Genomic DNA, 27,115 nt, shown 5'->3' on the forward strand with positions numbered 1-27,115 from the left:
GGCTTTAACCTTTGACTTTGATGCGGTCTATTGTGACCAGATAACCGCGACTGGTGCATTGTGCTTTCTGTAGCTATTTTAAGTCAAACTTTACAAAGACATATCTCTGGTTCTAGTTATTGGATTTATTTTTACATTTTGGTGCCATTTTATTTATTATAACAAACTCAATTTTTCTAAATTAGTTTGATTCTCTTGTGTTGTGTTTTCACGTTATTACTGCTTGAGTGCTGCATATATACTTTACATTTTGCCTCTTAGTTAAGTCTGACTGCTTTGTGCCAAGCTACCTAAGGTTTAAGCACAGGTTTATTTAGTGACTTTTGTGGTTTACCCTAACGAGGATTGTGATTATTATTTTAAGTGAGCTTCCCCCCTTCAGAAAATAATCCAACTTCATACAGTAATGAAAAAGTATCAGTATCCTTTTGCATCTAAAGTGCATTGACGTGTTCTTAGTGTAGACTATGTTTGTGCTAATGAAAAATAAATACAGAAATAAATAGTTTAAAACTAGAAATACATTAAAAAAATTAAGTTTAAAACTAGAAATCAATAAAATCATATTAATTCTAAATGAGGTGGTGCAAGTTTTCTGTTGTTTATATTGGTCACTGTGGTTTGCGATGCTTAATATGATATGTGAACAAATAAAGGCAGTAGGAAGTTGTTGGCTAATGAAAAAACACCACAGAAGTCACTAATAAGAGAGAGAGTTAGATAATTGGAAAATGTGATGTATAGTGACATCACAAACCATTTGACCCCCTCCGAATTTCTTTTTCAAAAATCTTAATTGAAAGTCTGTATTATATTAGTAACGAGAGACTGTGTTGTGACTTGAATTGTTGCTATGCATTCTCTCCTTAGTGACCAGTTCTTTGCTGCTCAGCCAGTGAGTGTGTGAGGTCATGGAATGTTGATGAGTGCCTGGTTGGTGGGAATGGTCAGTTGATGGGAGCGGGCTGAGCAACAAGGATGCTGCTCCTATTGGGGCGCTACTTGTAGCCTTTCACTAAGCTGAATAAACCTACATTTTATAATCTACAAAGGATCTTTGCTTAATTACAACAGACTGATTTTAGGTACAATGAGCCAGCTATTAAAATGGAAAAAACATAAATACATACTTTTTTTTAAATGATCCCTGTTCAGGCTTGTTACATCACAGGTATCATGAAACAGTGTACACGGTTTGCCGGCATCAAAATTGGGACAGCAACAGCTTCTACTATTTACTCCTAATTGTAGCCCCTGAGTAGAGGTTGTGACCCTAGGTGCAATGAAATCTTCTTAGTATTTACACAAGAATCCAGTGAAATGGAGCTCCCCTGAGCAAGAAGGCAACCACAGGCATAGGCCTCCATAAACAAACCTTCAAATGTGGGTAAAATGAAATGGAAAAAAAAGTTTATATTTCCTAAAAAGCCAGTCAATTTAGCATCATCTCACAGTATGTACTACAACCGAAATATTCCTTTTCTGTTCTACAATTCATTTCTTCTGTTTTAATTTTGATTAACACTGTTGTAAATTACATCAAGGTTTATGTATTGTATTGCATTGTATTGTAATTACATTTAAATATTGCTTCCTGCAATACCTTGGAAAGGTTGTAGTAGCAGGCTACTCCATGGGAGTGGTATGGTGGAAGAGTGTGTGTTTGTTTTGAGAGCTACCTGGGCATTGTAAGAAGTTCTGTGTGATGGCCAGAGATATGCTCATTTTATTTTTCTTTCTGTGCTTATAAGTCACTCTGAGTCAAAAAAGGAATAGGGGATAGGACAAGTAACATCATTATTGCAGGAGTTACATTTTATGCTGGAGGTGCTGACTACACAGTGCCATGCCACAGTCTTGATCAGTTCTATGTCATTATTCCTGGTTCCCATCTTTGCTAGAAGAGCGCTTCCTAGCTTACCTGCTTGTGAAGGGTAGGTGATCCCACCAGTGCAGTGCTTGGTATGGGCAGACAATACCTGGTCTGGGTACATATTGGAGTGGGACGTGCTCTTCTGTGATTCTTCTTGAGATTTACTTGGATGAAAACTTGGCCTCTGCTGACCATGATAGGGATTGGGCTACCTCTGATTGGTCACTGAGGGCTTCAATGGGCTTAAATATGCCCTGCAGTGTCCATCCAGAGAAACAGAAGCATCTTAATTTCTGCTTACAATTTTGTCCTTGTAATATCATCTTGAGAAGAGCCGGGTCTTCACAGCCTTTCTTAATACTATGCAGATGATTTTCAGGGATTCTTATCTTTCCTGGAAGAGACTTTAATAGTTTACTCACTTGTACAGCCATAAGATCTCATCAATATACTATGTCATGTATGGGTGGTCAGCTAAGGTGCCAACCTGAAGTGGAGTGTTGTCCTCTTCTAATATATCTTTTGAGATTTGATATTCACAGGGATGCTAACTGAACCTTTGCAAATGATGGCACAATATGTGAAGCACAAGAGCTTTAAAGATGACCGTCTGCCAGGGAGTAGCCAGCAAAGTGCTTCTAAGGCCAGTGAATCTTGAAAATGGATGTGTAGCAATTGCCTCGCTGTGACATTCTGAAATCATTGTAGTAACTGCAATAATGGGTGTGAGACCCACAAAATAAGCTCTGTTTGCAAAGCCAAGATGAGACAGAATTGGGGGGTGGCCACCTGGAGTGGCTGTGGGAATCACACATGTGGGGAAATCCTTCTTGTAACAGAAAATTCAATTAATCTTAGGGTACCAATGGTGCAAAAGGTCCTTCTCTGAGCCCAGGTTACATGCAACGTAGGAATAGGTAGGAATACATATTCACTCACAGGTGTCTAGCATCTGTTGATGCTGGCAGTGCTCTAAGTCCCTAGAGACAGACTAACGGACTGATGAGGGATGGCAGTTCGTGTATTCTCTGTGTGTCAAGATCTCCATTTTCGAAGACTTAGGATGAAGGTGGTTAGCCAACATCCATTGGTTGATTGATTTGAGACATTGGTCTAGTGCTGTTCTACTAAGATCCCTTGGAAATCTGTCAGTTGAATGCAAATCACCATCATCTCTGGTAGTTTATAGCAGGGCCACTGGAATTATGCGGCAGGGTTGACTATATCTATATCATGCAGCAAGAAAAGGCAAATTATGTTGTTTAATGTGGCACATCTTGTGATAGTATTACATCAATATTTTGTAATTCTTACTCATGTTAACAGTATAAGATTTCATCTCACCCTGTTACATCACTAAGGTATTGAAAGGTGACCAGTCAATCTTTGTGAAGAATGTTCCACTGCACGGCAACATGTGCTACTTCGTTTTTAGTAACTTTTGATCCATTTGAGCTACAAACCTGCAGATTTTGCAGCAGTGGATGGATTATGTGGCAAATGATTAATTATGTGTAAATTTCAGCAGCCACGGAATCACATAATTCCAGTTGCCCTGCTTGTAGGAAAACGAGAACATTCTTGCAGTGCCAACACCTTGAAACTTCACTTCTCCAAACCGGAGCAGGGGTGAGCTATAGAGTGGTCCAATGCACCTGTGCTGGGGGCTGGGGCAGTGTGGTCTACAATACTCTGATGTACATATGTGCATGAAGCTTGTCTGTGCCCATCCACAGGAGCAGCTCCATATTAGAAGAGAACCTATCAATGCTCTTAATGTTATCGCTAAGGAAATATTGCTGGGCACTTTAGTTCGCATTGGAAATTCAGACTGAGGATATTGGGATGATCAATCATGCGAACAATGTCAGTCCCAGGGGCCCAGAAAGGGCACAGCTACACAAGACAACTCTTCTTTTTTGTTGCAAGTTTTAATTTAAAGGACATAACTAACTTTGAAGAGGCTTACCCTGTCAAGACAGATGAAGGACTACACATGCTGTTGAGACCTGTGAAGAAACATGAATGACAAGACCTGCTCCCACCTGTACCCACGATAAAGATGTGGACTCCAACGGTCATTTTTCTGACCTCCTTTTAAGCTATATAGACAAAACAAGCTGCCAGAAGCCCTTTTCCTGAAGAGTCATGCTTTGGACCCTGCTATTGGCTATTGCTGAAGTGAGCCTTGACTCCTAAGTGCTGTTCCTGAGGTCCTGGGATGCTTGGTCGCCTAACATCTTAAGAAATCTGAAACTTTTTAGCTCCAAAGTCCTCTGGATGCCCTGAACAAACCTGCCAAGTCAAGCTTGTGAATGCGCACTGCTGCTGGGCAAAGATTCAGATTGCTTCCGCTGACAGCTTTTACGAAGCAGCACATCCATTTCAGGAGGATGTAGTGAAGAGGATATCTGGCCTTGTGAAGCCCTGTTTGGCTCCAGCTTGCAGCCTTGCCCTGCTGGAGAAATTCGAACACCAAAAAGAGTGACTAACTCCAAAAGAAGAAATCTTCAGTGGATAAAGGCACCAAAAGTATCTAGTTGGCAAGGGCCACCTTATAGACACAAATTTTAAATTTCTCCACCTCGCAGCTTTCCTACTAAAAGTCAACGGCTTCACCCGGACCCCATCTGACAGCTATATGGCCTTGTGGAACCCTTCTTGGCCTTAGCCTGCTGCCTAGCCCTGCTGTCTTTTCAACTCCCATATCAGAGACTAAGGGCCTCATTACGTCCCACAGTGCCGGTCGGACTGCCACAGTCCAGGCAATCCGACTGCCACATTACGACCCTGGCGGTTGGATGGCCAGGGGACCGCCATCATCATCAGGAAAATGGTTGCTTGCCTCATGGCAGCAGTCGGAGTCGTGGTCAACCACGGCGGTGCTGAGTTCAGCACCGCCATGCTGATCACGAGTCCAGTTTCCACCAGCTTTTTCATGGCAGTGACCAGGTCAAGAAAAGGCTGGTGGAAACACAGTGCTGAGGGCCAAAGGTGGGCCCCTGCACTGCCCACAACCATGCTGAAGGCAGTGCAGGGGCCCCCGTGCCCAGCACCTTTGGAATGCGCACTGCCTGCTGGGGGCACCTTCTCTGCGACGGCATTGGCCTTGCCTCCCTGAGGAGCCGATGCCAATGCTGCCACATGGTTTCTACAGGGCTGACCAGTGGAAACCTCTGATTTCGGAGGTTTCTGCTAGTCAGCCCAGTGGAAACCTCGTAATCGGCCTGGGGGGGGGGGCGGGACCGCCAGCTCTGCAGAGCTTTCCTTTCCACAGGAGTGGTCGCCTGCAAGCCTTGTAATGAGGTCCTAAGTCACAAGGTAATACTTCTAACTGGACTTAATTCGGTTCCTGTATTTGCCCTGCGCTCCATCACTGTCGGCCTTAAAACATGCCTCGGTATCGGTCAAGTGCAACCATATGACTGTGGTTCATGTTTGATGCATTTTGGCACTATTTTAATTTAAAGATTCATGAATTTATGTTTCCAGTTCCCTTATTGGATATTTGTCATTAAGGTGTCATGTTGTTCATTAAATTATTCTCTAGTGTTATAAACTGGAGTGGGATTTTTATTGTGTTTTCAACTTTTTAGCTGTTTCAGTAATTCCAAATGGTTTACACATTTTCTTAAGTTAAGCCTCTCTGTTTTGTGCCATAACTACCAGGAGTTGAGATTGGGTTTAAATTACTGACGTTACTGAAACTAACAAGAAAGTGAGATTATTACACCCCAACTAAGAATCCACTTTCTCACACATTAATTTCTTCTCAAGCCTTGTGGTCAAACCCGTAACTAACTACTGGGACTGTAGCCAACACTCCAGAACCATCTCAGTATCTCCTTTACTGTGATTCCTTTAGTTGTTCTCCTCATTAAAACCTTGAACATTAAAAGTCTGCTTGTTAACAATCAGCATACTCTTGCTGTGACCCCTCACAATATCTGTGGAACATTATAATGAAGGTAGCTGAGCGCATGGTTATACCAAAGCAATATTTGTTTTGATCAGAACTCTACATATTCATGGTCAAGATGCCGACTGCAGTAAAATTGGCTGTGCTAGTTAGGTACACATGGTTGGGAAATTTGCCACTGGCAATTGGTCCTGGAATAAAGCTTTTATAGCCTTTATTTGTGCAGATAGATGCAAAGGGTATTGGACAATCTATCAGGTCATATTATCATGAACCAGATATGCTCTTTATTGTTAAGCAAGTTCCTTTTATTTATATCTTTTGTCTGGCATATCAGCTTGTCACTGCTGGTCCCTGCTAGGGGTGGTGATATCAGCAGAGCTGCCATAAGTATTTGCAGCAAATATTTCTGTCTTAACCCCTTTTTAGCATGGATTCGCACTAGTTCAAGGTGCCAATTCATACTGGTTCAGCAGAGATGAATTGCCCAAGTTGATTCCCAACTCTCCACATCACACCACTTTCCTTCACTAAGTGTACATCTGTTGCTTATCCAGTATGAACAAATCCCACCTCTTCTGTGTATTGACTGTTTGGAGTGAGCTGTTGGCTTTTGGGTATACTTCATCATGGCAACTCAAGTTTTATTGAGACCTCTGCATGTGCTGTGGTGGTCTTGGTGACAGGCTGCCTTCTTGTGGTTATATATTTTGGACTTTGTCCCTGAAAAAGACTGAAAATTTGATTGAGCTATTGCTACCATACCAATATTGGAATTCTTTATAGTACACTGGGTGGTGCTGGTCATGATATCCATTTATCCCCCACGCCTGTCTAGGGTTTAATTTAAAGTTATATCCCCTCCCATAATCCTGGCCTTCTCAGCAAATGTCTCTCTATTTTAATTTTTAGTGTAATGAGTGTTACAAATACAACGTCTCAATAAAGTTGTTTTTCCCCATCTTGGTATACCTCTCTGGCAAATATCTCTTTCTGTTTTTAAAATGTCACAAAATTGTTGTTGGTGATAAATGTTTCCTAATGCAAGAATCTTTGCAAAGTAACATCTCTCTGGTGCTTTTGTGTCAGAAAATTCATGTACATAATAATGTTCCATTCCCTTTTCATTTTAATGTTAATTCTATTTAATTAAACTGTTAATCAGGTTTTGAATATTGTTTGTATTTTGACAGAAGGAGAAGCCAAACAACTGACCTTTTATTATTTGTCTGTCCTGTCCACCAACCTGTTATTTTACAGGAGGTCACATAAATAGCCGTGATGTGTGGATGTTCAGCTCTCAGTTGAAAGTGTGGATAAAGATTGCCTCTCTGCACAAGGGAAGGTGGAGACACAAACTTGTAAATCTCCATGGCAAGGTTTGTAGTTTTTTTCTAGATCCCCTTTATGTATGACTTTGGTACAGAACCCTAAATGTTTTGTAAATACACTATTCTATTAACTTTGGATTAACATTGATGTTTTGGAGATTGAAGCAATTAGACACAAGTTTCAAAGTCTACTAAAACAGTAGTTATGTCTTATATTTCGAAACTTTATGGAAAGCATATTTTCTCAAAATAACACAAGTTGACTATGAGCTACAATCATGTTATTTTAGAGGGCTTTTTAAAAGTATATTTTTATTTCAATCTATTGATTATTTATGACATACTGGAAAAAAAGCAATACAACATTTTGAGTGCCTTGTTCAGCAACCCATATTCTCTCTTACCGAGAATACTTAAACCCCCGGCAGTAGAGAAAAAGAAAGTCAGTGCTAACAAATCCAGTCCGTCCCATGGTGAAGAGAATGAAATACTCTGACTACTTTCTGGAAATCTTCATTATTCTGAGTACAAGTTTTCTTCATCGGTGAGACAGGCAGCAGAATTGCCCCCAACCTCAAATCTTTACTACTAAATTATTTTCTAAAGACCTTTTTGTCTCTTCTTTACCACCCATAACTCCTTGCACTGTCCACAAACAGACTGAAACATGGGAAACGTCCTGAACAACGCGTTAGGAACAACGCTGATGTTTCCCACACAAGCGTAAGCAGGCTTGCCGGAACAACGCATGGCTTTTTCTCTGCCTTCACCATGCATGTGCTGAACTACGGATATGCGTGGTTGAGGCGGAGAGTAAGGCAGAGTGGATCGGGAGAGGACTTGGTCAGGTAAGTGGGATTGGGGCAGCGTTGAGGGGTAGTTTTTAGGGGTGGGAAGTGGATAAAGGGCTTGGGGTGGGGGTTGGGCTATTTTTTTTTAGGGGTGGTGGGATGTTTGGGATTGTTTTTAAGGGTAGGGCTTAGGGTGGGGGTTGCGCAGGGTTGGATGGTAGTTTTTAGGGGTGGGGTGGATAAAGGGCTTGGGGTGGTATTGGTGGGGTTGGGCTATTTTATTTTTAGGGGCGTGATGTTTTTTTTTTTAGGGTGGATCGGGAGAGGGTTTGGTCAGGTAAGTGGGGCTGGGGGTAGTTTTTGGGGTGGGGATGGATTAAGGGCTTGGTGTGGGGGATTTGGCTTTTTTTTTAGGGGTCGGGGTAATTTTGTCTTTAGGGCGGGTGGGGGTCATGGTAGTTTTGTTTTTAGGAGTGGGGGTGGGGGGTCTGGGTAGTTTTGTTTTTAGGGGTGGTGTAGTTTTGTTTTTATTGGTCGGGGTGGGGGGGTTGGGTAGTTTTGTCTTTAGGGCGGATCAGTTGTATTTAAGGTGCGGGGGCGGGGAAGGTTTTAGGGCTCAGGGTGGGTGGGGATGTCAGGGTAGCTTTGTTTTTAGAGGCTGCGGTGCAGGTGTCAGGGTAGTTTTGTTTTTAAGAGCGGGTGAGGGTGTCGGGGTAGTTTTGTTTTTAGGGCGGGCGGGTGGGGGGTCGGGCTAGTTTTGTTTTCAGGGTGGGTGGGGGTCGGGGTAGTTTTGTTTTTAGGGGTGGAGTGGTGGTTGTCGGGTAGTTTTGTTTTTTAGGGCGGGTGGGGGCGGTCGAAGTAGTTTAAGTATTAGGGGTGGGGTACTTTTGGGCCTTAGGGCGGGTTGGGGGGTCAGCGTAGTTTTGTTTATAGGGATGGGGGTTGGGGTAGATTTGTTTTTAGGACAGCTGGGGGGGTCGGGTAGTTGAAGTATTAGGGGTGGGGTACTTTTAGGCCTTAGGGCGGGTGGGGGGGGTAGCATAATAAAACCATGCATGCCGCTCCCACACATGCCTTTACTAGGCATGCTTTTACAACAAAAAATCGTTGTAAAGGCATGCGTGGTAACAATGTGGTCGTTGTTCCGACCACGTTGCTAAGGCATGCGCGGTTCCCGCATGTGTTGATTCATCATACATTCCTGGCAGCATGCTGAGGTACAGGCGAGGAGGGTTCCTGAACTGGGATGACGGGGACATGGGCTCAGAGCAGTGAAGATTACCGATAAAGAATAGGAGCATTACCTCCTTGTCCCTTCTTCCTGGTCACAATCCTGACCATGTGAGAATCTATCAAGCACAACCAGAGCCTGCAAGCTGCCAAGCCAGTGGAAACCAATGAAAATCCACAGCCAGCAACACAAAGCACCAAGAGCAATGCAGACAAAACACCAAAGAATGGAGGAGGGAACCTGATCTTGAAACCAAGAATGGGCACGAGGGGCACCTGTAAGAAGGTTTAAATCACTCAGAAAAATCACAGACACTCAGAAAGGCAATATTACCCAGGCTAACTTAACTTGTGGGTGGCACAATCCAAAGTGGTCAGTGTACAGGAAGACTGGGCTGAAGCACAACAAGAACTTCATCTTCTGATTGGTGTAATCAGGGGATGTGGCTAGTGCAAGATGTATTGGTCCCAACCTGTCCGACCTGAGATGTACAGAAGTCCATGGTGGCACTACTGGGACTCAGCACATGAAAAACAACAGAGGCGAGCAAGAGGCAGAAAGAAAACTGACACCTGGGACACAAAAGTATGACTGCCACAGAGCCAGATACATAAAACAGGTTATGCTTAGTAGAGACGTCCCTAGAGCAACTAGTAACTGAACTGATCATTAAGCAGATAGAGGAATACTGTGAGAGCAAGACTGGAGCTGATACACCTGATAGTCAGAGACATGAATTAATAGACCGTGAATGATACTCCCTCAAACAGCCTTGACAACATAGGATCAGTAAAATAGCAGGACGGGCACTGTCAACATACAGAGAGAGGAGCGCTAACCCCATCCAACAAGCCATGAGTTAGTCCAGTACCATCATGCACGAACAATCACCTCAAGCGACACAGATGCCAGAGTCTCCTCAGAAGAGTGAGAGAGGGCCCTAGCTCTCTTTCCCAGTTTTCTATCCTTTTCAATACAATATACATTTGTGATCATTGGGCAGAATTTTAAGTTTTTTCGATGTGGTGATAGTCTTATATGAAGAGGACACCCATTTGATGCTTCATTCTGCCAGGCCTCTGTCTGACCTTCAGTGGTATCTTCAGATCTGTTTATTGCCTACATGGACCAGGACAGGCAGTAATTTTTTGTAGCTTAATAGTAACAAAATGAAATTGCTAATTCTCGGGAAGAACATCTTGTCAACTCCTTCCATGTGATCAGTTTGAAATGGGGCTTCTCACTTCCCTGGTTTCCATGGTCAAACCCTTGACATCCTTTCTGACATGGATGCCCCGCTGAAGAAGATGAATGCTGTTGTCTCTTTTTGGTTTGATCAGATGAGACAAAATACTGCCACTTATTCCTCCTGCAATCCCCAGTGGCAGGGATTCTGTTGAGACTCAATCACTTCTGGGTCTAGATCTCATTGATGGACCTACCCATGGGTTGTTGTGTGTACACAATACAGCATTGTGGCTATTATATAACCTATTAAATTGTAATAGGCCTCAGAGGCTCATCATGAGTTGCACTAGGTTCATATTGATATCACTGAGCAAATCTAGGTAAAGATTCTTTTCTTTGCTTTCTGTGCTCTTTCAGGTTTTGGATCAACGTATATTAACAGGAAAACCACCGGCGCCATGCCCGCCTATGTAGCCACAATTCAGGTGCACCTTTGTAGTTGTCTGCGATTTAAGCATGCCTGCCTTTGCTGCAGCTCCTATTTAGGTCTGGTCCAGAGGTTTGTAATCAGCTGGTCGTTTCCATTCATCTTTTGCCAGGGCAGTGCTAGAGCCAAGATGTTTTTTGGGACAAGTTGCACTAAAGAATAAAGTGAAAACTTGTTTCTAAGGTAATTCTTATGAGGTTAACCTATAGACATTACTTAAGCCACTTGTGAGTATTGCATGCTGAAGTTCTAACACCCAGGAAGGTTTGTTAAGAAATAAAATACATAAATGTGGGAATGAGCCCAAAGTGCAATGTGCCATTCTGCCAGTGACCAGAGAAGGGTCCGCATTCTAAGGGCATCACATGGGAACCTTCCATTGCATTAAATTAAAGATTAGAGTTGTCTGAAGAGGAGCAAAGAAGAATAAAGTGAAAACTTGTTTCCAAGGTAATTCTTATGAGGTTAACCTATAAACATTACTTAAGCCACTTGTGAGTATTGCATGCTGAAGTTCTAACACCCAGGAAGGTTTGTTAAGAAATAAAATACATAAATGTGGGAATGAGCCCAAAGTGCAATGTGCCATTCTGCCAGTGACCAGAGAAGGGTCCTCATTCTAAGGGCATCACATGGGAACCTTTCATTGCATCAAATTAAAGATTAGAGTTGTCTGAAGAGGAGCAAAGAAGAGAAGACAAAGCCCTCTATTTTCTTGTAAATTAGGAAGATTAATTAGGAAGAGCTTTAGCATGTCTTTGGCTTTTGAAGACTTTTATGTTAGCGATCAATGCTGTTGAATTTTATTTAAATAGTTAAACGTTGTTTCCTCCAGATTTCCTTTATCAGTTTACTTCAAGCTTTTGTAATGGTTACTATATGTGTCCGTCCTAGGAATCAACTTTAACTCTATCTTCTTTATTCTTTTAATTGCATTGCTTAATGAATTGTTGATTAATTGCCCCCTACTCTACACCAGCGCCCCCTTCATTCAACAAGCATTTGCAATGCAATAGGGCTCGCGTTTGCTTGAGTTAGAGCTAGTGGCGTTGTAAATGCACAACTGGACTTTTCCTGCCACATAAATTGGTGAACTCTGCCGCATAATTTGGTCCTCTCTGCCACATAATTCCAGTGGCTCTGCATATAACTAAAGTACTTCCAGTTACCTTCTTCCTCTATCCTGTGCACAAAATGAAAATATTGGCTTTATTATATTTTTTACATTATTATTTTGGGGTCCTCCCAACCTTAGTGTGGGGACTCAGAGATGACCTAGACAGAAAGAGCAGGTCATGGAGTGAGTTATCAGCAAAAATATTGTGTAAAAGGAGTGCAGCGAATATTGTAGTATATTGTAATGCTCAGAACAGCCCCGAAAAAATAGAATTTGTAAGAAACATGGTCATGCAATCATGTAGTCAGCCCCTAGAGGGCATAACTACATCAATACAGAATAGCAGATATTAATGCAGTATAACCAACCATATATGCAGCCTCTAGAGAGTGTAATACCTTACACATTTTCAGGACTTGCAAACTTACTGCAATACTATTACAAACAAGGCCCTTAAAACACAAGCTACTCCCAGCTAGAAAGCACAAAAGTTCAAGCCATGAGAAAGCTTAAAAAGACATTGAATGGTGTGAGAGGTTACTATTTTGGAGTCCCCCCCCCCCACCTAGGGTGGGGACCCAGAGATGAACTAGACAGAAATTGAGCTTTGTGCTGAACGGTTTAGTGGTGGTCCCATTGTCGAGGATCACCACAGGCTGATGCATGGGCAAATATGTTTTGAAAAAGAAATGCCCCCAAAAAATTATGGGGCGAGTTTCCTGAGTGCAGTGACTATTGTAGTATTGGCTCTTCTGCTGTGCCGGGAGAGCCGCTTTGAGACTTTGAGGTGTATATTTCTGTTTTGAATTCTCCACGTTGTATATTTTTCTGCTGCTAAACTTATAAAGTGGTCCTCATGCTATATGAAACTTCACAGAGTTATGTGAAGCACTCCTCCGATTGAGTTTGCGCTTAATGAACTTCAGGGCTCCTCCGATTGAGTTTGCACTATATGAACCTTTTTAAAAAAAATTATTAAATATATTAAAAAGAACCCCCTCGAGCTTGCAGCGTTTGTGCACACACATCACAAAGAAACAGCAGTATCCCCAAAACAAGGAAGAGGAAGGAACAACATACGGCCAAGCAACATGAAGCGGATAGGCAAAAGAAAAAATAGTGCGCCACACCAAGGTATCTGGTCGATCGTGCAATAATCCATGCTACAGGGTCGGTCTGCAAAGCGTAACAAAGCAACCTCAAGGCGGGAGAAACATAAAGCATTTACCTATCTAAATCAAGGGAACTTTAAAAGGCAGGCCAAGGAACGATTGTAAGTGATGGGCGTGAGATGGGTGTGGTTAAAGCCCACAGAGTAGATTGCAACAGTGGAAGAGCAGCACTTATGTGCTGCTAAGGTCGACCTAAAAAAGTATCTCACCTCAGGCACCCTAAGGAGATTTGTGATTTACTTCTAAGGGGCCCCCTGGGGAGGTTGTTGGTGAACCTCGGATAGAGGACAGGCAGAATTGTTACCCACTCTCCTGCATCTGTCATAATTTTAAGACATCTTGAGGTTTTTATTCCAGCATTTTTCTATTCTGCTTCAAGATGTCGAAGGGCTATAAACTGTACAGGAAATGTTTTATACCAGAGACATTCTCTACAAATATCCGGGGCATCTGTTTATTGACTTGATACAATCAATAAATTCTCACATTCAGATTTTTGGACACTATGATAAGCCTATGGTGAATTTTATTTTCAAATTATCTGTCACAGTTTTGGCCTGTTCTATTTCCAAGAGCAATTTTGATGATTTTACAGCTTTTTGCATAAAAGTTAGAAAACATGAGAGACAAGCATGAGAGGAGAGTAAAAACTGTTTCGACCTTAAACATGAACAATGCTCCTAATGAGTAAAGTATTTCTACAGTATAGAAGTGAGCAATAAAACACCAGGGAGTTTTAGAATAGGGGCCATATTTATGACCCAGTTAGTGTCGCTCTTCCATCATTCAATGTGGAGCAAGCTCGACACAAACCTTAAGTCAGATTTTTGAAGCCTTGCAAAGCCATTTTGCGTGGCTCTGAGTGGCTTCTAAAATTAGGAGTGAGGCAATGCGGGCCAAATCACTGCGTTGCCTTACTCTGTAAGTGAGGTTTTACATGGGTGTTGCGTGAGGATTCCCACGCAAATCCCATGGATTTTGACGCATCCCCAGATGTACAAAAACTTGTAAACCTGGGGGTGTGCCAAAATCTTACGCCTCCCCAGGGGAGGCGTAGTGAGGAGAAATAGCTCTATTTCTCCTCGTTTCTTCCTCTTTCTGCAGCACACACACAGAAAGAGGAATATGCCTCCCAACTATTGTTTTTGTGCAGGAAGGTGTCACTTCCTGCACAAAAACAATCCTGCATGAAACGCAGGCCCCCTTGCACCATGGTGCAAGGGGGCCTGCGTAGGCGATAGGCAGTCCATCGTGCTCCAGCGCAAGGGGAAAGTTCGGGGATGTGCCCTATGTCTTAAATAAAGAACATTCCTGCCCTTTACCATGCTGTGCAGCACAGTACACTGGCTGCGCTGCCCTGCATGACAATCCGATAAATATTCCCCCAGGTGTTTACGGATATCCAAAGTCCATGGTGGCGTCTTCAGCAATACAATGGTATCCTTAGCAAAGTTGAGCAGGTCTGTGCTCTGTTATCTTCCTTGAACACAAGTAGAGTTCTAGGTGTAAATTAAAGTATGTCATTTTACAGCACTCGGAAGAGACATACATGTTTTACATACTCTCTGGACTTACTGTTTGAAAGGTCTAAACTCTTGGTTCATTTGTTAGAAGAAGAAAAAGTTATATTTCTTCAGGACCTGTGTTATATAGTGGCCAGAAATTACGCAGGGCTGGGTTCCACTGAACTGTATATTGCAATGTTCCAATGGTTAGAAAGAGGGACTTCTCAAAACTTGTCTCACCAATGTCCTGCTCTATATGGAATCATAAGCAAGTGTCACAGCACTGACTCATGTTATAATTTTGGCTTATTATGTAATCAGACTGTTCTTAGATCACACTCGACAGGCCCTTCTGGTAACATTAACCAGCCACATCAATAATTAATAACTATTATGTAATGCTCATTTGACATTTTGATCACCCTTTCATGTCAAAGATGCCACAACCCAATGTGATACTTTGAGCACCATAGGGTAATTGATAAATTGTCATTTTAAGAGTAATTGTTTGTGTCAGGATTAGGGTTGATATGAAATGCCCACAGGGTAGAGTCAACAGTCCCAATAGTCCTGCTGTTCCAATCAAAGTACATAATAATAATACATTGGTTAGGACCCTGAGGAAAAATGGGGGAAAGTGTAAGACACTGGACATACTGGTTCAAAGTGACATCAAAAACAGCCAGGATTGTCTCAGAGCCACGATTAGTAATCTTGATAAAACACAGAGACATACGATAACTATCAGACGTCTGTAAGTAACATGACTTAACATATCAAACAAGAGGCAGTGCCTATCTGCTTACACCTTGCTCATCTGCCAAATGCTGTGACTAGCCCAGGTGCTATCTATCAGGATAAAGGCCTAGAGCTGAAGATGCGGAGGAGGGCAGCATATGTCGTAGGCAGTACAATGGAGCAGGGAATGCAGGTAAGGTTAAACACAAAGAGTATGGAGGAAGGAGGCAAGGGAACCAAGAAGAAATGGGCACATGTGTCAGGAGGAACAAAAATTCGAAAAAAGGGAGAAAACAGTAAATTGCAAGGGTGCAATGTCAGTGGTGTAATGAAACTTGAAGGGCCCCCCTGCTGGCCACATGGAGGGCCCCCCTTTGAACTTACTCAGGAGCTCTCAGGCCAGGTTGCTGTGCTGAGGGGGGCCTGAAGCTTGGGGGGGCCCACACCGTGGAGGTTGTGGTGGCCTTTGTTAAACCACTAATGACTAACTAATCTTACGTGGAGCAACCTGAAAACAACAGGGATATGTGACCAGGCACCTTCCCAGTACCTATGTGGTGTTATATAGCAAATCTACCATAGTGCCCCGGAATTCTCACATATAACCTGGAAGTAAGGATCATATAGATCTCTTACTAGTTTCCAAGTCCTTGTTCTCCACATTTTCTATGCCTGCCATCTTCTGATCTTGAATGAATGTCAGATCACAGAAGCTCAAACTGTACATACTCCACCTTCCTTCATATTCCTGTTCCTTAGAGTTTGGTGTAGAAAACATTATGCTGAATTATTTCTTCTGTATAACATAGTTCATTGTAAGTGCCTCATGAATTCAACGCAAAGCAATAAGAAAATGATCATCCACAAAGCTCATATTTTCACAACTGGTGTCCTTCCTCTCTTTTAGCTCTATGCTGTGGGAGGCTTTGATGGCTTCCACAGGTTGTCCACTGTGGAGTGCTACGATACGTTCTCGAACAGCTGGACACTCGTCGACGCCATGTTGGAAGCCGTGAGTTCAGCAGCCGTCACGCCCTGCATGAACAAGCTCTATGTGATTGGTGGGGCAATGGATGATTACGCCAACACAGACAAGGTATGGACAGGCAGAGCATATGTTTACAGTATGATTATGGAATGTGAACTAGTTTTCTGAAATTGACTTCCATAAACAGCCAAAATGATCCTTGATAATCCTCCTCATAGGTTTGGAAATATGTGGTCATATTTTTGTTGTGTGATCTTGCATTGTTGGTTGATTTTCTGTCGTAATGAAGAGTGTTTCCATAACTTGCAAACATACAGGCATGCATATGTGCATGTATTACTAAGAAAGTATAACTAAACACATGTAATTTCTACGTCCCTCACCAACAATATTTTTTAAACTTTAACTTACTAGAGTTTTAATCCAAAGTCTTGCCCAAAACAAAATCAGTCCTAAAATATTGGAACACAAAATTTGATATGCTAGACAGAGAAGCTAGCCTTTGAGTTATTTCTTGGGACTGGCCAATCAGTAAGAGTTATCCAAGTGCTGTAAGCTCATTTGGGAGATTTGGAATGGAAGGAGGCACTGATAAAATAGAAACACATAGATACACATTTCTTTTAAAATTACAGACAGATACATATTTCTTTTAAAACTAGCATTCACTTAGGCACAGAGGAAATGGAAATTCATAGATCATTCAGGCCTTACGACGTGAGGAAAAAATTACACAGAAGTATTAAAAAAGGCAAGATTTATTTAACAATTATTTAAGTGGATCAAATAAGGGAAGAAAAATGGCATTTGAAAGTTGAACAAACAAGAAATACAAATATTTACAGATAGCATCCCTTTATACTAGACAATCTATTCTTATACCAGCACACCTGGAGCTACACTATCTCAGCGGTTAAATGGACTGACCCTCCATCATTTTGCAAGTCAACACAAGGCTATTTTAACCCAAATACAACAGCCACTAAACAATATGGATGACTTGTCTCTCTGAATACACCATCAAAACCGCCAATAGCAAAGCTCTAGATGCTGCTCACTTGACTCTGACCCTCAACATCATTGCATCTGGAGGAATGTTTAATGCCTGAGCCATACAAAACCCACTCAGCTCCAAGCTTCTCAACTCTTCTGCACCAAGGCATGCACACTGAATAGCTCCACATGGCTACAAGGCATTCTAATTAATGAATGAACCTGGAAAAATACCTGGTCCAAAACCACCCATCATCCTAGGAGGAGGAGGAAGGAATTTAAATTATTTGTCGGAGTAAATGAAGATTTCTAGAGTGTCACACCTGGCCACAGAACTAGAAAAACAGAATAGAGTTTTTACAAGAACCCGACATTTATCAGTGAGGCAAGTCTAGACACAGTAAACTCCTTTAATATTTGGGGCCTGATTTAGATCTTGGCGTACAGGGTAACTCTGTCACAAACATGACAGATATCCCATCCGCCGTATTACGTTTCCATTATACCCAATGGAAATTGTAATACGGCGGATGGAATAGCCCTTGCGTTTGTGACAGAGTAGCCCATCCGCCAAGATGTAAATCAGACCCAAAATAAACAATTAATAAGAAACCCAAAATCTATGAATACAGAGTAGACTACAAGTCCACGCAGTAGGTATCATCTGCATTGCTCTTGCATTGCATTGTCTAACTTCAAAACAGTCACTGAGGTGTTCTTTGATCCTAAATGACCTATGTACATGTGAATCAGATAACTCCAAACTTTGTGGTTCGGCCAAAATATGGACTGGGCACTCCAACATTATTCCACAGTATGGAGGAGGTGGATGAGCCACTGAAGGCTCGAGCCAGCCTCAAACTAGATGCTTGGACGTGGGTCAGCTCAAGGACATCTTGGACCTGTGAGCCACAAACAAGCCGCGCCTATTTGTAGCTTCTGCCACCCACCCTCTTACCTCGGTCACAAAGCTCTCCCGCTGCTCCTGCCACAGAGGATGCAAAGGGCTGATAATGCAAACCCTACAGGCTGCTGTGAAAGTGCCTGGAGTCGGGTAATATGTTAATGAGTTTTGTACGAGCACTTTCACGGCACTCCGCAGGGTCTTCATGGTGGGCTCATTAGAATTGCCACACCCGCCCAATCGGGCATAAAAACCTGCAAAAAGCCTGCACAATGTGTGGCCAGTGTGCAAAGTCAGCTCTACACTTCACTTGTGTCGTGTGTAGTCCGTAGACTCTCATAGACCTTTTTTTGTTTTGCTAATCCATGTGATTACCTTCACTGGATGGGATGATCCTCTTCTGAAATCTCCTGAAATCAGTCTCTTTTTTAAATCTGGGGAAGCAGGAAATATCAATACAAAAATAGAGTTCCCTCTCTTGCCTTAGCGTTGTGAGTGTTCTAGAAATACTCCTTGTTTTATCTCGATTTAACATTTAATATGTGCATTTATTTAACACAGGGTATTGATGCAGCTCCCCAAAATTTGCCTTTAACGTTTGGTGTAAAACAGGAGTGAGAAAGAGATACTCATCAAGTTGGCGAATTGCACAGCGTGAAAGCAGGAAACCTGGAGTCAATCATGGCTTCCCCACTTCTCCAAATTGTGTGATTGCAGGCATTTACCTTATGTCTTTATGCCTCTTCTTTCCTTTATCATTTGAGGGTTCCTTGAAATACATCAGATGTAGGTGTGCGCTGTACAGAAGCCTCACTTGTATGTGTTTGAATAGGGTAAAATGTTGCTTCATCTATAGTGGCATCCTGTTCCATGCACAGGGTGCATATAGCAGTAGACCTGCTTCTTAGCTCACTAACGGCATCATTGATATGGCAGTAGGGTGGAAGTCCATGAATATTTGTAGATTTATGTTTGGAAACTAGCGCATTGTCCCCTTCCTCTGCAGACATTGAGATGAGATATGTCATCAAAATCACACCCTTGTTTACCTAGTAAAAATGGCCCACTTGCAGTGGCTTCCAGACGTGGCCCAGTTATAGCTACCACCACTGCTGGAAGCCGCTATTGAATGAACTGCTTGCCTGATGCCGATGACCCAGGTTGACAGTACTTTCACTTTGTGATAGACACTCTGGTTCAATTGTCAGCTTTTGTGGAAAAAAACTCAGATCAGGGCAATTCTACCTGACTACAGTTGTGATATACCAATTGTGCAATGATATACTGTATGTGTGGAATTTGTCTCAAGGAATCCTTCCTTCACCACAGCCACTGATGATTTTACAGCCTATGCTGGCCCAGAACAGAGAATGTCTCCCAAACTTGTCTCATCCACAGCATTAAGTGGGTGCTTGACTTCATAGTCTGCTGTAGAACTGTAGATACTTACTTACCAGTAAGTTTCCAACTTTACTGGAACTCCATTAAGTGACGAAATATAAAAACTCGTAACAATGTCCTTTAATATCTGTGGAGAAATGTATCACTGGGAGGAGTAGAGAATCCCATGGATTTACTATGAGATATTCCATAATTCTGGACTTGCGCAGCACGAGGCTTGAAAACGACACTCAGTGTAAGTCATAGTTGTATTCATGTTATAGTCATTCTGATACAGAAGCAAGGTTAGTACATCAGAATCCCTTGCTTGCATTCCAGGAAATGTATTGTGGAACAGCTCCACTGAAAAAATGTGAGCCTTTTTGTGATGATGAATTCACACCTTTCATAAACCAAGTTTCCATTTAGATCCACATGCCACCAATGTGCCAGAATTACTTATTTTTTTCAATCTCACAACATCTGAGACAGGCTGCTAATATCCCCACTGCCTACATTCTTGGATAAAGTGTGACAATGTTAAAACACTTTAGAAAAGACCCAAACTGTACCCACTTAATCTTTCCAACTACCACTCTACCTCCATTCTTGCTTACATAGCTGTGCTATTGGACAGGGTGGTAATACAGCCCCGGCAAACTTCAATGCAGTCTAACAATGTCTTGGAAAACAATTACGGTGGATTTTACTTTATGTAGGAGACCACAGTCACATCCATTCTGAACAAAGATAGGACTGACCCTGATGAAAAGAGTGTCAGAGCTGTTGTGTTCAAGTCACACAAGCTTTATTCGGTCTAATTAAACCATCAAAGCAATAACTTACAACAGTAAAACCATGATCTATATACAATAAATATATAATAACAAGATTAAAAAGTAAATAATGAGGATAAGATAAAGATAAAATGAGAGATCTGCGAATGTACAAAGGACAAAGGAGAAAAAATAGATATAAATCTTCACATGTGTCTCCCATTCTATATATGAGGGGGAAACAACAGAATTCCTTTTTGTTGGCTGCCTTGACATCCTCATCAATAATTTTATAAAAAATTCAATGAATAAAACTGTTGGATTAAATAAATTAGAATCAAGGTTCAATTAATAACAAATCACTGTGATCTTTTAAAAAATGTGTACGTATATGCCAGGCGGACGCAAGGAACTTGCTGACCGCACAAGTTAGGAAGGAGGAGCAATCTCTCAACATCAACCTTAGGGCATCTTTACACGTTCTCAACCCCATATTCCTGCAAGCGGGGCGGAGCCATTTCTGCCGGGCAGTGCCATAGGCAGGACAAATAAACATAAAGTGCACTACGGTTTCCACAGAACCGTTACAGCTTGGACATTGATTAGATAGCGGGGTAGAGCACCATGAACTGGAAAAGGACTTCAGAGGGAGGCATCCATACCTGAACCGAACATACAAGCTTTTACTTAGTTGATCAGTAAGTAAATCCAAGAAGGGTTCGAAGTGGGGAAACCACTTGTAATCAAGAAATTGAGACGTCAGCCTACCATGTGAAGTACATAACAGATAATTTTCCCTAACATGGGACCAATAAACTGATTTTAAGTGGACCTTGTGAACTCTCCTTAGATTATTAGGCTGGCTCCAGAAATCACTGAGTCCAAAGGTATGGAACCATTCCGAAATGTACTTGAACCAAGGGATAGAAAGTAAGTTTGGTCTATCCAATAAGTCTTGCAAAGACTCCTTGTATATGACTAATTCAGGGGTAGTCCAGATTCGAACCCAGAAAGTTAAAGGCCTTAAAGCTATTACATCAGAAATGTGGGGGAACCCTAGGTCCAAAAACACTGGAACTAAGGGCGTGCTACGAGGACATGCCAAGAGCGATCTTACAAAATGATTTTCCCCCACAGATAACTTGCTAGTTTTGGAACAACCCCAGACCTCAGCGCCATAGACTGCGGCACTCTGAGCCTTGGCTAGATAAATTTTAATAGCTGGGGAAACAACTTTCACGGTATTAGACATTTGGAAACGCAAAATTGACCCTGACCTGTGTGCTAAGAGAGCTAGGCTTTTTCCTACCTGGGCCTGCCAGTTCATATCATTGCTGATTCTCACCCCTAAATAATCAATGGAGCATACCTTGCTCAGAGGAACCTCGTTGTATAAGATGTTATATCGTTTTGTGCAACCAGGACCGAAGATCATAAGTTTTGTTTTACTAGAATTAAGTTCCAATCCATGGTCTGCACAAAACACACTGAACCTATCCAGGAGGACCTGGAGGCCCATAGGTGTTTTAGAGATCAGGAGGGAGTCATCAGCAAATAAAAGAATAGGAACTTTTGAATTGTTCAATGAAGGGGCATCGTTTTGACAATCTGTTACAACTTGCACCACTTCATTAATGAACAGCGAAAAAAGAGTAGGTGCCAGGACACAGCCCTGGCGTACCCCCCGCCTGATATTAATGCGATCAGTAAGTTCCCCCTGACTACCCCATCTTACTCGAGCATAGGTGTTCTTCTGCAATCTTTGAATTAGGTGCACCAAATTCATCGGGACGCCAATTTTCTTTAGGACTTCCCACAATTTCTGTCTTGGAACAAGATCGAAAGCGGACTTTAGGTCAACAAAAGCAACATACAAGTTTTGTTTGGCCAAAGTAACGTATTTCCAGAGTAACAGAAAAAATCTAAAAACTTGGTCCATAGTGCTAATTCTTGAATGAAAACCAGCCTCCAGGTCCATTAGCCTGTCTAGGACTTGCTTAGAGAAAATCTTTTGAAGATTATCAATGAGACTAATTGGGCGGTAATTGGCGGGCAGTCCCACATCTCCTTTTTTATAAATAGGGATAATTTCGGCCCGAGCCACGAGTCCGGAATGAGGCCACCTGCTGCGATAGCGTTTGATAAAGTATTAATATACCACGCCCAAATAACGGGTTCTGACTTAAACAGGTCCCCCGGTATCTTATCAGGACCAGGAGCCTTAGCGGGTTTCAGAGAACTAATAGCTGCTGTGGTTTCAGCAATTGTAAAAACGATGTCCTCTGTAGGGCCTTCAATAAGAGGTCTGCGTTCGACACCCCTATGGTCCTCATGGTCCTGTTGCATGGAGAGCTGTTGTGTTAGTACACAGTAAGATTTGCCCAGGCCTTTTTGAATATCTAGTGCAACATGCTCAACACCTGGGTTGGAGGGAATACATGACGTGTTCCCTTGACACTGCGCTGGCTGCTGCCCTATCAGAAGATGATGTGTAAGAAACTTTAAGATTTATGAGCAAAACTAAGGGCCTGATTACAACTTTGGAGGAAGGTGTTACTCCGTCCCAAAAGTGACAGATATACCACCAGCCGTATTACGAGTACACTATATCCTATGGAACTCGTAATACTGCTGGTGGTATATCTGTCACATTTGGGACGGATTAACACCTCCTCCAAAGTTGTAATCAGGCCCAGAGTGTCTTAGTCTCTTTTTGCACAGCAATTGTTTTGCAACCTGTGGCTTATTTAGCACTGCAAAGGTTATAGGGACCTGTTCCCGTACAAAATAGATTGTTTGTGAATTCTGCCAAAAAAAGACTGGGCACGGAGGAACAGAGAATTGTGGGAGACAAAAGGTTTTCATATTCTAACTCAAAATTGCAAAATGTCATTGTTCTTATGCAGCCCTGTCCCTTATGATTGTCAATGAAATGCAAGGTGGAGTAAAAAGTACAACAGTAAGCTATCAATGCAAAGTCGAAGTACAAATGCTGTGCCATTGAATTAATTTTGACCTGAATCAAAGAGAGAAGAATTAAACATACATGTGAAAAGGCAGGCAAAGTAGCCTAGATATCTGTTAATAAAATTACCCTTGGGTGCCCACAGAAGATAACATAAGGCGTAATTTAGAGTTTGGCGGATGGCGTTACTTCATCACAACCGTGACGGGCCCAAAGTGTTCCATTACTTGCTTAATAGTGATTGCATTGCAATCATTACAAAAGGAATTTCTTCAGGAGGTTATGCCCTCTGAAAGTGAACTCACATGTGACTGGCCTTTTTAAGTGTCGCCTATCAGACAGCTATTGACTGTTTTAGGCAAAAACCTATTGTGGACCATACCCAGAACTTACAGGGGCCCACTGATTGCTTATCATTGGTTGGTTGTATTATCTCACCATTTGCTTGCTTCTTATTCAATCACTTGCTTTCTTCTTCTTGTGCTTGTCCCTCCCCTGGAGCATAGCCTCTTTGGCATCTTTTTGATTGCATGACTTAAATGCTTCCACTGCTCACATTCAGTGAGCCATATTTTTACTTTTTCTTTCAGCACCTCCTGAGAGTGCACATGTTTTCTTGCTCTCTTCCTTGAATACTGCTTCCCACCCCTGTAGACTCTGTACAGTATTGCTCCCTCATCCATCCTCCAGAGCTCTCTTTTGTTTTCCTCATCCCTCCCTACCTTCTTTTTTTACCATTTGCATCCTTCTTCAGACCCAGCCTCAGGATCCTCTGTTTCTCCTCTGTCCCCACCCACTTCCACTTGCCACTCGACCCAAATATCTCATGGTCCCTATAATTTTATGTATTTCTTTTTTTTCAAAGGGCCGGAAGCTGCTGTTTGCTGCAGGACCACTCCGCAGTGTAAAAAGTGCTTGCTTTTGTGCAACTAAAATTATTAATTTTTTTAATGTACCCATCCAAATGGCACGTACCTTCTCGGATCTGTAAGTTAAAAAAAAGTGCCTGCACCATTCCTGAGGCACATGCATGCATGGTGACTCATGCTCGTGCATACATCCTCACGCATCCATGTGCCCCGGGAATGACGAGGCCATCAGCAAGAGCTGCGTTCTTGCTCCTGTTTCTTATTCTCTTCTCCTTTTTTTTTGTTTTTTTTTTTTGCTGATGCTACGCAGCATATTCAAAAGACATTTGTCTTTTTGCCGATGCTGCTTAGCATTGTCAAAATGCATTGGCAATTCCAATATATTTGAAGAGTGAGACCTATTGGCTTTGCCAAGGCTTGTTGTGTCATTAATCTGTCACACTTAATTTGTTTTGCACCTTATCACTGCATACTCTGAGATAAGGGAACAAAAGGGTATCTATAGAGCGCTGGACGAGAAAGAGTGAACCCTAAGGGTCTGCAGGGGTCTGAGGCACTGGATCTGATAATGAAATGGTGTGATTATATTAATTGTGCTTTCTTTCTATACCCAATGGCTATGTTACCAAGTACTCTGTAATTAAGAGAAAAGTCACATTAAATGCCTGTATGGACTATAAACGTCTTGTGAATGTTGGAGGGCCTGATTTACATCTCGGCGGATGGAATACTCCGTCACAAACGTGATGGATATCCCATCCGCTGTATTACAATCTCCATAGGTATTAATGGGATCATAATTGTGAGTATTCCCCTCCGTCAAGATCTAAATCAGGAACTAAGATTCTACAAGAAGTGAAGCAAAGTTAGGCATCAGTAAATGCATGGCTTAAATACATGAACATATGATGAACTGTTCCATACATGTCATTCCTGCAGGTCCAGTGTTATGATCCAGAAGAAGGCAAGTGGACATTAGTCTCCTCCACACCATTCTGCCAGCGATGCATTAATGCTGTCACACTGAACAACACCATTTATGTCATTGGTGGACTCTTGATGAATATCTTCAGCTACAATCCTTGCCAGAACATCTGGATGGAAGTTGCATCTCTTCCTGGACCTCTGGTAAGATGCTGAATTGATCTGTGCATTTTGTTGAACATACCTATGTGAACTTATTTTGTGCCAAACCTTTTTAGGAACACTTCAGAAACCTGATACACAGTCTAAGATGAATAGGTTCGTGGGACGTCAGACTCAGCTTGCAGAAGGACCTCCATGTGCAGCCAATGATTGGCAGCATTTTCATAGAACGCACGCTGCTCACTACACCTCCACCACAATCTCAGATCATATAATTCCTTGATTAACAGCTATGTCATATAAACAAATCAACAACATAGATTTTATGAATAAGAGAAGCACAACTTACACAAACAGCAAAACTAATTTATTGATAATTCAGATTCTAACTTTAATATCAATGGAAACTATCTGCTGATTGTAAAATGATTGAATGCAGCCTATCTTTGCAGACATGATCCAGCATTTAAAGACACACACTATGAATGAACAACAATCCAGATGCTGCATGTTTCAGATTGCAAGCTTCAAACTATGAACTTGTCTCCCCCCTGCCAAAATGCTCCCGTCACCTGCAGGAAGCCCAAGTTGAAGAAAGTAGGGAGAGATTCTGCCAGCTTCTGTTGGTCAAATAGTTCCCCTCCCCACAGAACTGCCAGTATCATCATGTCACAGTTTTCATGATGTGCAGTTGTCTTTTTGCTTAACTTTAGCCATGGCAATTACAGCAGTCAACAGGCTGAGGAGAGGCTTGGACATAGCCAGCTGTGAGCTGCTAGCAGCCTTGCCATCCCTCCTGGGCCTCAAGAAATGTTGGAATTTTGGAAGTTCTATGTAGAAATTAGTACGCTTGGTAGACTGGAGCTTGCTCTTAGGATTCACCTGGAATTACTTTCCTCATGGAGTGCTCCCTCAACACCATCAGGAGCATCCTTTGGAGTTTTATTTGTTGTGCTGCTATTTACTGGTAGCCCCATTGTAATCTAAGGAATACCACCATGTTTATGGAGCATACATCGAGGGGTACACAATCCATAGGATTATGCATGTCCTCACTGCGCTCCCTGCTCCAAAGTAGCTGCAAATGTATGACAGTGCAACAATCCTTCCGAAGCGAGTGGGCCGCTACAGTTGGCCACCAAAAGGCACTATTATGACAAGCTCTACAGCCATGCTGATTCCTGCTCTGCTGATGCCTGCCATTGCACACCAGACTTACAAACCGAAAGGCTTCTGTGCCATGACCTCTGTTAGAAGGTGGAAGCAAGTGGTTAGCATGGGAGCTTGAGAGGAGGTGGACCTTAGCTCTGTTGGTTAATTTTGCATGTTCTGTCATCATTCCCAACACTTGGAGGGGGAGGATACGTGGCCCAGTGGGTCGGCGATGATAACTTGCCACTCTCCCCTCACAAATTACCTGATGATGGCGTAACATACATCCTTGTAGAGACGGTATAAAGAGGACATTTCTCGAATGACTGCATTTTCCCATTGAGCTCATGTGTCAATGTGACTAAAGCAATATAAATGTGCTTAACAGCAAGAGAACATACAAGCTAATCCTATGTAATGATTTTTTTTTAAAAGGTGCCCCAGCTTGTACAACATGTGAGTAACTGAGTGAGTTTGCATTTTCACTTGTAAGCAGGTGATAGGCAATAAGCCTAGTAAGCTGCTTGCTTGTTTTTAGGTTTATGAACAAACTACTGCTCCATTTGTAAAAAAATAAAAACAAGTATGAGTGCCAGAGGCCAAGGTTTTAAAAGGCTGCAGTGACAGCTGCCCACTGGCATGACCGGCTA

General features: G+C 42.2%; 1 protein-coding gene across 3 annotated transcripts in view; it reads left to right on the plus strand.

Annotated features, from left to right (window-relative positions):
- The window catches only part of KLHL35 (kelch like family member 35), a 91,088-nt gene that overhangs the window by 49,299 nt on the left and 14,674 nt on the right, over positions 1–27,115 (plus strand). For all 3 annotated transcript variants that reach the window (XM_069203870.1, XM_069203871.1, XM_069203869.1), the window contains 3 exons: positions 7,053–7,171; positions 16,260–16,448; positions 25,167–25,355. In XM_069203870.1, the coding sequence (XP_069059971.1) occupies positions 7,053–7,171; positions 16,260–16,448; positions 25,167–25,355 (497 nt within the window). The remainder of the gene's footprint in view (positions 1–7,052; positions 7,172–16,259; positions 16,449–25,166; positions 25,356–27,115) is intronic.

The sequence above is a fragment of the Pleurodeles waltl genome, chromosome 8, assembly GCF_031143425.1.
Source record: "Pleurodeles waltl isolate 20211129_DDA chromosome 8, aPleWal1.hap1.20221129, whole genome shotgun sequence".
Classification (NCBI taxonomy): Eukaryota; Metazoa; Chordata; class Amphibia; order Caudata; family Salamandridae; genus Pleurodeles; species Pleurodeles waltl.